This window comes from Borostomias antarcticus, assembly GCF_949987555.1.
Source record: "Borostomias antarcticus genome assembly, chromosome: 11".
In the NCBI taxonomy this organism is placed as follows: Eukaryota; Metazoa; Chordata; class Actinopteri; order Stomiiformes; family Stomiidae; genus Borostomias; species Borostomias antarcticus.
This window is the reverse complement of record NC_140244.1, coordinates 24,206,505-24,218,436: the sequence shown is the minus strand read 5'-3', so window position 1 is coordinate 24,218,436 and position 11,932 is coordinate 24,206,505. Positions and strand designations below refer to the sequence as shown.

General features: G+C 43.1%; 2 protein-coding genes across 5 annotated transcripts in view; both read left to right on the top strand.

Moving 5' to 3' along the window:
* The window catches only part of hnf4a (hepatocyte nuclear factor 4, alpha), an 8,596-nt gene extending 3,345 nt beyond the window's left edge, over positions 1 to 5,251 (top strand). For all 4 annotated transcript variants that reach the window (XM_084445896.1, XM_084445895.1, XM_084445894.1 and 1 more), the window contains exons 6-10: positions 2,034 to 2,121; positions 2,507 to 2,659; positions 2,941 to 3,177; positions 3,418 to 3,534; positions 4,017 to 5,251. In XM_084445896.1, the coding sequence (XP_084302022.1) occupies positions 2,034 to 2,121; positions 2,507 to 2,659; positions 2,941 to 3,177; positions 3,418 to 3,534; positions 4,017 to 4,159 (738 nt within the window). In that variant the 3' untranslated portion in view covers positions 4,160 to 5,251. The remainder of the gene's footprint in view (positions 1 to 2,033; positions 2,122 to 2,506; positions 2,660 to 2,940; positions 3,178 to 3,417; positions 3,535 to 4,016) is intronic.
* Positions 5,252 to 6,776: 1,525 nt separating this feature from the next.
* ttpal (tocopherol (alpha) transfer protein-like) lies at positions 6,777 to 11,910 on the top strand. Its single transcript, XM_084446258.1, has 5 exons — positions 6,777 to 6,900; positions 7,323 to 7,787; positions 8,115 to 8,308; positions 10,234 to 10,344; positions 10,680 to 11,910. Exons 2-5 carry the CDS (start codon positions 7,340 to 7,342, stop codon positions 10,956 to 10,958), a joined length of 1,032 nt encoding a protein of 343 aa, XP_084302384.1. The 5' UTR covers positions 6,777 to 6,900; positions 7,323 to 7,339; the 3' UTR covers positions 10,959 to 11,910.
* The last annotated feature ends 22 nt before the right edge of the window (positions 11,911 to 11,932 follow it).

Here is an 11,932-nt window from a genome sequence, read left to right as displayed (position 1 = left end):
ACACACTATGAGACACTGGATGACCAGGTGAGACACTGGTCACTGGTTAGGTTAAACACTACGACCTGCCCCTGGATGACCAGGTGAGACACTGGTCACTGGTTAGGTTAAACACTATGAGACACTAGATGACCAGGTGAGACACTGGTCACTGGTTAGGTTAAACACTACGACCTGCCCCTGGATGACCAGGTGAGACACTGGTCACTGGTTAGGTTAAACACTATGAGACACTGGATGACCAGGTGAGACACTGGTCACTGGTTAGGTTAAACACTGTGACCTGCCCCTGGATGACCAGGTGTGACACTGGTCACTGGTTAGGTTAAACACTATGAGACACTCGATGACCAGGTGAGACACTGGTCACTGGTTAGGTTAAACACTATGACCTGCCCTTGGACGACCAGATGAGACACTGGTCACTGGTTAGGTTACACACTACGACCTGCCCCTGGATGACCAGGTGAGACACTGGTCACTGGTTATGTTACACACTACGACCTGCCCCTGGATGACCAGGTGAGACACTGGTCACTGGTTAGGTTACACACTACGACCTGCCCCTGGATGACCAGGTGAGACACTGGTCACTGGTTAGGTTATACACTACGACCTGCCCCTGGATGACCAGGTGAGACACTGGTCACTGGTTAGGTTACACACTATGACCTGCCCTTGGACGACCAGATGAGACACTGGTCACTGGTTAGGTTAAACACTATGACCTGCCCCTGGATGACCAGGTGAGACACTGGTCACTGGTTAGGTTACACACTACGACCTGTGCACAACTAGATCCACATCGTAAAACTAAAACCACTACGATCTGGCTGGAAGGTATCAGGATGATCGCCATTGAAGGCAAGGCAAGGCAAGTTTATTTGTATAGCACATTTCAGCAACAAGGCAATTCAAAGTGCTTTACATGAGACATTAAAAGCATCAAGACAAAGTGCATCACATAACAGGTCATATCAAATTAAATGCAAAAAAAGGACATTTAAAATAAAATGCAGGAAAAATAAAATACAGCAATAAAAGTGACAGTGCAGTGTATGAAGGAATAATTATTTGATTTAATAAAAAGCAGTGGCGAAAAGAAAAGTCTTCAGTCTGGATTTAAAAGAACTGAGTGTTGCAGCAGACCTGCAGTTTTCTGGAAGTTTGTTCCAGATATGTGGAACATAAAAACTGAACGCTGCTTCTCCATGTTTTGTTTTAACTCTGGAGACAGAAAGCAGGCCTGTGCCAGACAACCTGAGAGGTCTGAATGGTTCATAACATAGCAGCAGATCAGAAATATATTTGGAGCAAACCAAATATTACCAGAGGAGCATGCAGATTTGAAGACCATGCAAATTGTGCCACTACTAAATAGAGTTTATTCACATCAATAACAGTTTTTTTTCTCCAAACATTTAAAGCTATAAGGATGCAAAGAGTCCTACAAAATATCATGGTTTTCAGTGCTTGTGTCTTCCTTGGGATCCACAGCCTCAGAAGTTAATGTATTTTAATTTAGGTAGAATATGATGAGCTGGTTTGAAAGGTGTATCTCCCTCCCTTCAAAACAGTCTGGAATCATTAACACTGTGATCACCAGGTCTGGGTGACTGATTTGCTGATGTTGAATTAAAGTTACGGCAAGTGTGTCTCCACACACACACACACACACACACACACACACACACCCGCGTGCACACACGCGAGTACACACACTCACACACGCCCGCATGCACACACACACACACACACACACACACACACACACACATACACACTCACTTTCACCAGTGCCACTCTGGTTTACTCAGTGACCTTAAGGTGGTGACATTTCCACAGTCACTTTTCTTTGGAGAATCATACACATCTCGATAGCATCACTGGCAACTAGCATAAATATCACTCTCAACTTCTTTTTTCTTTTGTTGATGGCTTGATCTGGGGTTGATCGAACAGTTACTTGCAAGCTAATAATTCAATGAATAATAATGATTAATAATAATAGTTGAGTGGATTTTCTGTTGCAGGTGGCTTTGCTGCGAGCCCACGCTGGTGAGCACCTTCTGCTGGGAGCAGCTAAGAGGTCGATGCTGTACAAGGACCTTCTACTACTAGGTTAGCTTCCATCAGTGTGCATCTCAGGATAAATACCGTATACTCAAACATCTGAATCATATCTAATACTAATAATAATTATAACAAATAGAGGTTTTTGTTTTTTTTACCGCATGCAAATAACCAACCCAGATAGCAAGTGGATCTGGGCCATATACAGGCCTGGGCTGAGTTTCCCAGAGGCATCGTAGCGCTACGATGAACGCTGTAGCTTAGGATGAACGTAGCGCTACGATGCCTCTGGGAAACTCAGCCCAGATCTGGCCCTTGTGGCTTAGTTCCGGCCCATATATGGCCCAGATCCGCTTGCTATCTGGGAAATATAACAGTTCACTATATTCCTAAACTGTTAGGACCTAAGACTTATCCTTGTTGTTTTCGGCAGGAAACGATCACATTATTCCCAGGAACTGCCCAGAGCTGGAGGTGAGCCGGGTAGCGGTCAGGATCCTGGATGAGCTGGTGCTTCCCTTCCAGGAGCTGCAGATAGATGACAATGAATACGCTTGTTTGAAAGCCATCGTATTCTTCGATCCAGGTACGACAGCATAATAACCTATTCTTTATTCTATGGTCGGGCACAATCAATGGAACCAACACCGAGACAAATGTAATCAAGTCACAATTGTGTGCCTTCAAAACGCCATTAAGTAAAAGACAACAACAAAAAATGCAGTGCCAGCTCTAACCTGGCTGCTCTCTCTCTCTCTCTCTCTCCCTCTCTCTCTCTCCCTCTCTCTCTCTCTCTCTCTCTCCCTCTCTCTCCCTCTCTCTCTCTCTCTCTCTCTCTCTCTCCCCTCCTGTCTCTCTCTCTACCAGATGCCAAAGGTCTCAGTGACCCAGGCAAGATCAAGCGGATGCGCTACCAGGTGCAGGTCAGCCTGGAGGACTACATCAACGACCGTCAGTACGACTCGCGGGGGCGCTTCGGAGAGCTGCTGCTGCTGCTGCCCACCCTGCAGAGCATCACCTGGCAGATGATCGAGCAGATCCAGTTCGTCAAGCTCTTCGGCATGGCAAAGATCGACAACCTGCTACAAGAAATGCTCCTCGGAGGTGAGGTGTCACAGGGTAAAATGTTTGGGCGGTCGGTATAGTAATAAGTAATAATGGAATAGCGTGCACACATAGAGTGTTCATGAATCGGTGAGCTTCATACTAAAACTGGTGTATGGCTGGATGAATTCACACACAAGCAACATACATGCTGGCGGTCTAGTATTTGTATTCTCACAGAGGATGACCGTACAGTGAAGTGTGTAACAGAGCGTTCGGGTGGTGTTCTCTGGCTCTTAGGCTCGGCTAACGAGGCCCCTCCGCACTCTCTGCACCCCCACCTGGTTCAGGAACACCTCAGCAACAACGTCATCGTGGCCAGCAACATGGCGACTCAAATACATAACGGCCAAATCTGTGAGTACAAATGACATGTAAGACCATTGAGTGTGATACATCTCTGGAATGACACAATTTGAGTTGGAGTTGAGCGATGCACATACGAGACCAGGCTAATCTAGACTGTGAAACAATTAATATTTGAAACATGATGGCTAGAGGCTGACTGTGGAGCGATGGGCCTTCCCTCGCTAGCGTCTACAGTACAGTAGCTCCATGTGCAGGCATGTCAGGTAGTTGGAAGGACAAACCGGCTTGGCAGCAGAGTAATCCTCTAAATTCTTCACAAGAGACTAATCTGGCTTATTTTGTCAAAGAGAACTCCTGTTTTCTTAACATTTTTTAATGCCCTTAGAAATTTCACAAAAGTACTTATTCCCAGTCTGAAAACAGTGTTTTCTTAAAAATGTTATAGCCTATACCTCAGAGTAAACGTGTTCATTCGTGTCACAGACTGAAGATTTCCAACACTAACGTACGTCATTCTGGTCTATTTGCAGCCACTCCCGAAACCCCGATCCCGTCCCCTCCCACGGCCTCGGGTTCAGAACATTACAAAATGCCCCAGGGGGTGATCGCCACGGCGCCCAAGCAACCCAGCTCCATCCCTCAGCCCACCATCACCAAGCAGGAAACCATTTAACCCCAACCTCCCCTCCTCTCCTCTCACCATCACATCATCTCTGCTTCTCTTTACTGTCCTGTTCTGTACAAGAGGGCTACACTGTAAATACAGTAGCTACACTAACACACATTCCAGCCAGGGTATGAGAACTAGGACAAGAAACTGAAATACTGTATATATTTATAACTTGGAGAAATTGATCTTAAAGACAACTCTTCAGGGACTGAAAAGAGCCCTAGCTGATGCCTTGAGAGAATGTAGCTGACCTGAGAAGAGTACTGTACAAGAGGGACTAAAGTGTGTGCATCAGTTAATTCCCTCCCCCCCCCCAAATAAAAGGTGCCTTCTCCCATATTCAATGTAAGATGTGACTAGACAAAGGTCTGAAACAACTTTGCTTGTGGGCAGTCTTTAAATGTACCTGTCCTGATATATGTACAGCATAATATACCCTTACTATGCGGTTAACGTTGAAATAACAGGTGTGTCAAAATCTCTTTTGACCAATAAGAGGGCAGTACACCCACCAGGCCTATAGCTATAGGTAGGGCTACTGTACTTCATCTATGAATGTTACAGCAGGCCTATGATGAGTCAGATCATTCTTTTGTGTTGCACAGTATTTCAAAGATGGTTGGCTATAAGAGACCTATGGTCAAGACTTTGCCATTAATGCAATGACTATGAAACTATGTAATTTTAGCCAGCTGGTTCTGAAAACATATTTTTTAAGTATCCTCTGAAACCTCTGACAGGTTTTGATATGACATAGCCGACATATTTGCTCGAAAAGTACATCTAGTCATGCAATATATTTGGGCACAGCTTGGTGAATTTATAGCCTACTGTCTCTATACGTGGAGCCACTTTTTAAAAGTTCAAGGCATTCACAGGTTTATACACAATAATTCCACATGACAAGCATTGTGTTGTTTTTAGATATTTGCAGATATACTGTAAAGAGATGTTTTTTGTTGTTTCAGCTTAGAATGCTATTTTCATGACAGAATATACTGTACCTTGCATATAAAGTACTGCCTACTACTAGAAAGATGGGCAATATTTCACCTTATAATGTGAAGATGAATAAAATCTCAAGGTTTATTTTTACATTGAATTGCGCAGTCCCTTATTTTAATCTTACTGAATTCAGAATATGGCACCAAGTGAATCAACCAAGTGAATGACAAAGTGAAATGGGTTTACAGAGAAATAGACTATTCTAAAGTATATAGGCCGCTAAGTGGCCAACATGATCAATATGTTCCTCGTTACTTGATGCTCACCGTGGCATTTGAAAAACATGACCACTGACGACACGGGCTACGTGGCAGTGCATGGTCAATTAGTGCAGGGGTGAGTCAGACTGATAAAATGTCGTAAAGTCATTACAGATACGTGTGATTCTGCGACGCCAAGCGCCGCCACTTCAAAAGCTGTATCATTATTTCCCCACCATGAGTAGAAAAAATGTCATAGATATCGTTCTGCACAATTACGCATTTTATTAACACAATTGCACAATTAACGCAGAAGAGCCTATTCATTTAGGCCTAGTTGCACTTGAGAGGACAATACTGTAATATTTATTTTGAAGACTACTTATTTGAGTTTTAAAGGGCCAATGTTGTGTCGTAAAAACACTAGGCCTGGCCTATAGGACAAGAGCCTCATTTAGTGCTCTGCTCTCCACACAGTATAACACCAAGGAAGTTTAAAACACGCTCACACGCGCGCAAAGTACAGGCTATGCCTGCTACCCGGCCAGGCTGTACCGTTGGTGTAAACAGTGTTATGTTTGATGGGACACAATTTGTGGAGAGCATGGACATTGGATAACACCTACATCTTTTGCAATTGCACCACCTATTGCATAAAAATATTATTGAACATAGAAAACGTGTTCGGTAATTATTTGTGCCATTGAAAGTTGTTATTTCTGTAATAGTTTATAAATATTGGCTTAACATTAAAGAGGTACATACAGTATGGGCTATTTGATAGCCTCCTATATCAAACATGCATAATTGGACCTATGATCAATATTTTACAAACGATGTATTCATAAAGCTACATTTTAAGTAAATTACAAAAAAACATTAATAAATACAAGTAAATTATAAACTCCACCCATCTTCACTTGCTACTAAAATTAAACTCAACTCTATATAAAGTCCTATAATCCAAATGTCCCAAAGATGTCTATGTATTAGCCTATTAGAAAATGGAAGCAAAGCAATGGAATGTCTTGAAACCAACGATCCTGTAGTTATTAATCTTTTATTGAAGTTGTATTTATTTTATGGTTATTTTGTGTTTTATTTGTAGGTTAGTGTATGTTCTTTGTAGAAGATGACAATGTATAATTGTATTGATTGCCTAGTTGTTATGCTGTTTACTGTTTGCATTTATTTGTAATTCATTGCTTGAAATCATAAAACAAACAAACAAACAAACAAACATACAAACAAACAAACAAACATACATAAATTTCCCAGGGTGTTTCTCAAAATGTTCCTGTTTGCTTGATACGATGGAAGTTGTACTACCAATCACAGCCGACGCACTCCGTCACATGCTACAGACCAACCAAAGTGAAAACGTTCTTCGTTTACGTCGTCAATCCCGGAACTGATCAAGAACTGTTTCTGTGATGGTACTGAAGAAGCCTTATTTTGCGGTCGATTTTGGATAAAACGTCATGGATCTCTCGTAGAATAAGAACTTACCAGCAAAATACTCATACCTCATCTAAGTTGGTAGGTATCCAGTCACATTCGCGCTGAGATTGGCGTATGGCATCGACATGATTGCAGCCACACAATTTCACCAGCAGTGCGCCGTTCTGTCAAAGCAAGTTGTTGAAGGTACACGGATTGTAGGCTATGTTTAGGTAGTGCAATCAGTTGTTAGACGCGTAAGTGCAATTCTCTCTCTGTTGTAGGAAATGCATTGAGCTCGTCACCTTTGGCTTGAGAGAATAGGCTACAGCTGGAGTTGTCATTGACAAAACAGTGGCCTAATTATCATGAATGGCTCTTGGGTTGTCAGTGATGGAAAACAGACTGTAACTCATAACTGAGCAGCACTGCTCTCGTTAAATGTCACTGTGCGAGACCACTTAGGACAGGTTGCTAAATCTTCAAATAAGCCAGATTATCTTTGTGCACCTTTTCATCAGAATCACACATTTGGTCCATGGCAGAGGAGCACGACAGCATTGATCTCGGGTCCCCGCTGGACGCCCCCCCAGCGGCTGATATGGGGTTCCCTGCCCCCCCTCCTCCCATCTACATATGCACCCTGACCCCCCAGCTGGTGGCCAAGGCCCGGGAGGAGCTCCAGGAGAAGCCGGAGTGGCGTCTTCGGGACGTCCAGGCGCTGAGGGACATGATCCTGAAGGAGCAGCCCCACCTCCGGACCCGGCTCGATGACGCCTTCCTGCTCCGCTTCCTCCGGGCCAGGAAGTTTGACTACGACCGGGCCCTGCAGCTGCTGCTCAACTACCACGCAGGCAGGAAGGCCTGGCCAGAGGTGTTCCAGGATCTCCGGCCCTCCACCGTGAAACATGTCCTTGACTTGGGGTTCCTCTCGGTCCTGCCCCACCCAGACCCCAACGGACGCTACATCCTCTGTCTACAGCCCGGTCAGGTTCTGCTTGCACACATACCGCACATACGGTACCACATATACGGTACCACACACACGGTACCACACATAACGGTACCACACATACCGGTACCACACATACCGCACATACGGTACCACATATATGGTACCACACATACGGTACCACACATACGGTACCACACATACTGTACCACACATACAGTACCACACATATTGTACCACACATACGGTACCTGCCAACTGGACCTGTCTAACCCCTGTTTGTTTCTTAGTTTGTTTGTGAAAATGCATGTCAGTGGAAGGCTGGACTGTTTCATGAACTCTGTATTTGACTTGTTTACAGGAAAATGGAAACCTAACGACTATCCGTTTGTCGACAACATCCGGGCCATCTACCTGACCCTGGAGAAGCTGATTCAGCCGGAGGAGACGCAGGTCAACGGGATCATCATCCTAGCAGACTACACCGGCGTGGGCTTGTCCCAAGCATCCAACCCGGGACCGTTCTTGGCCAAAAAAGTCGTGAGCATCCTCCAGGTACAGTACAGTAAACCATCGAAGACCTTCTACAGTAGTTCCCTTTTACTACAGTATGATTTCAAACATCCATAATTGCCAGAGCAAGTGAATTAACAATATATTCAACATTGTGTGCACTAGTCGATAATTACAGTATGTAATACTATTATAGTTAGTTATACTGTTGGAATAACTTTATAATAGCAATAACATAGTTATAATGTTAACTAAGATAAATTTTAGTGCAAATGCATATTTATTAAGGCTGTCAATTTAATGCATTAATTTGATTAATTAATTATGAAAACATTATTGCGTTAATAAACATTAACACAAATTAATCACATTCATCAATTTCGTCCAGCTGTAGGTGGCACAGTTGCCGCGTTATTGCCTGATTTAACATTATTGAAGCAACAAACTTAATTTGGACCTGAATGACCCCGTAATCTATGTCGTATGTCAAGCAAAAGCATCATTGCCTAAACGGAAAGTTTACTTTTAGAAATACTCCCAGATGGGACAGTTAATAAGAGTTTGTTCGTGTGCAATATCTGCAAGAAAGAATTAGCATTTTAACTTATCATCTCAATGCTGAAAGCCCGTGTTTTAACTCTTGGTTTGACCCCCAGATAGCAAGCGGATCAGGGCCATATACAGGCCAGACCTGGCCCTTGTGGCTTAGTTCCGGCCCATATATGGCCCAGATCCGCTTGCTATCTGGGCCGGCTGGCTGGCGTCCTGGCAAGCCCAATCCTCCGTTACAATTTGATCAGATCAGGATTAAAATCAGTTCCTATAAGTCAGTAGTAATCCTGGCCGAAAATGCCTCTTAAAAGAGTCTCTATAAGTGGTCAAAAGAATTCGCTCCTTGCGATTTCCGCTGCCTTTGACCGCGCCAGCCGACCTCTCGGTCACCATCTGATGTGAGTCTGTAATATAGTGTATCTGCTAGGCCTGCCCCCCAATAGTCGACTTAACGTTAGTCGACGAGAAGAGTCCTAGTTGAGCAAGTTTTCATTAGTCGCTTAGTCGCAGAAAGAAAAAAAAAAAAACTCAAAATCTGCTTGGGATGAGATGCGCAATCCGTTCACAAAAAAACCTTAGAAATCCATCCATAACGAACCCCTCAATAACCAATCAAAATCCGTTAGCATAGGTTTATTGTGCAATCCCATAAAATCCCTCAAAATCCCATAGCCTTTACTTGCAAATTGCTGTCTAATTTGTTCAGTCTCCTTGCTTTGTTGCCGAATGCCGACACATTGAGAATTAATCTACAGCTTTGCTGAGGCGGCTACTGCCGCTCGCTCTGTGTGTATGGTAAGGTTATATGTATAATATTATAATCATCATAATAATAATAAAGGAACGACTAGTCGCTTGAAATTAGGACTTCTAGTCGAGCAGGAAAATCTTTGGTCGGGGGCAGGCCTAGTATCAGCCCATCTCCTCAGTCACCAGACCACAACAGAAGACTTAGAGAAGAAGTTTTAGAGAGAAGATGCACTTGTGAGTTCTGGCAAGTAGTAGTACATTGGCTCTTCCTATCTTAAATGCAATTATTGTTAGTCGCTTTGGATAAAAGCGTCTGCTAAATGACTAATGTAATGTAAAAGACTTCACTCTCTTGATACAGAGCATAACGGGTGTTATGAGTCTATATAGAGTATCTGTACATCTCTTCAGTCACGAGGCCATGACAGAAGACTTCACTCTCTTCATACAGAGCTGTGAGATGGCTGCTGCCGTGACATAGACGATGATGTCATGTCTTTGAATTGAAATCTTCATTTGGGGGCTTTTGCCAGCAAAAAAATGGACATGCGATCAATTTGCGATTAATTAGATTGATTAATTAATTACAGATCATGTAATTGATTAGATTACTTTTTTAATGGCTTCACAGCCCTAATATGTATACATTTATACATATATTTCAGGATGGATTCCCTATCAGAATCAAGGCTGTCAACATCATCAATGAGCCTCGTATTTTCAAAGGGATCTTTGCCATCATCAAGCCTTTCCTGAAAGAGAAGATGGCAGAGAGGGTATGTTTCCTTTTTTAATGTCTCCTTTAGTCAAAGCTTTACTTTACACAAGAGGCCTGGAGGCTGATTAATACATTCAGATTGTATCCACCCTCAAAACGATCTCATACATGTAGTTGACTTGCTCAATGACATTTTAAGCCAGATAACCTTCTTCAAATGTACTCGGGGCAGATGAAGTGCTATCAGGTGAAGTCCTGTTGAAGCTATTGGTGCTTGTGGTTGTGTGACACATTGTGTGATTCACCCCAGGGGGATGATTAAATTATTCACCCCAGGGGGATGATTGAATTATCTATCTAAAGTGATGACATCATTTGTCCATGTTCCTCCAGTACATTCTCCATGGGTCAGACCTGCGCTCCCTGCACCGTAACATCCCCCGCTCGGTCCTGCCCGAGGAGTACGGCGGCGAGGCGGGCCCGCTGGACATGTCGGTCTGGTCAAACACTCTGCTGAACTCAGAGGAGGAATTCATAGTGGAGTTCTGCCAGCCTGATCCACTAGAGGGCGTAGTGCTCTCAGAGTCCATGCTGTTTGAAGGCCACCAGGCGAGTGGTCAGGACGACGATTCCTTCAGGGGGCTCCGTTCTCAACTCTACTACTGCTACTGATGCAAACTAAGCTACTACAGAGAGGGGACTACTGTACTATATGTTTTAATTTTGAAGACACAGAGACTTATTTGAGTTTAATGGGCCAATGTTATGTTGTAAAAAAACAAAACAAAAAAAACACTACAGGTCAAGAGCCAAATAGTGCTCTCATAGCTGTTTAGCTGGAACACTATTTTCAAGGCAGCTTCAGGCCCTGCTAAAGGTTGTTTTGGGCTGATGCATGTTTACTCGTTAGTAGGGATTCTTTCAGCTGTTTGTTTTTCATGTTCGATCATCTAAAGACTTTATTCCCATGCCACCCAGTGTCACATTCTGATCAATCTAGTCAGAATGAGCATGGCACGGTTCTGCCCATTCCTGGACTTTCTCTGCATGGTCATAGAACTCTGAACCACTGTAAGGGTTCAAACACTGTTTTAGCTTACACATGCTTTGCCTTCATCTATTTAGAAAAGCCAATAGATTAGCAAGCATTATGATGAACATCTTGAATACGTGTGTACCAAAGCAATATTGATGTGCATTGTCATCAGGACTTGTCTTTATACCATGAATAAGCTCTCCCTTGATTGACATTTTGAAAAGGAGTGTTAACCATTTGGTCTATAGCACTACTACAGTACAGTCTTTTATTTTACATGTTTATCTGTAACTGTTCAACACCTGGGCGGTATTCCAGAAAGCAGACTTTGCTAAGACAGAGAGTGAATTGAATAGAATTTAATTAAATAGAGTTTTCACTAAACCCACTTTCTTGAACAACCCACATCAGGTACAGAGCCTGTTTTATTTTGCTCATTACTCTACACTATCTTGAAATCTCAGATATCTCATTATTTTCTACTGCCTTATCTTCTTTACATTCTACAAAGTACCAGTAGAGTAAAGTGGTTGACCCACATCTTACCACCAAGTCCCTACACCAAAATAGATTGCCAAATATATTTAAGAGCCATTCAGAGATTATGTTA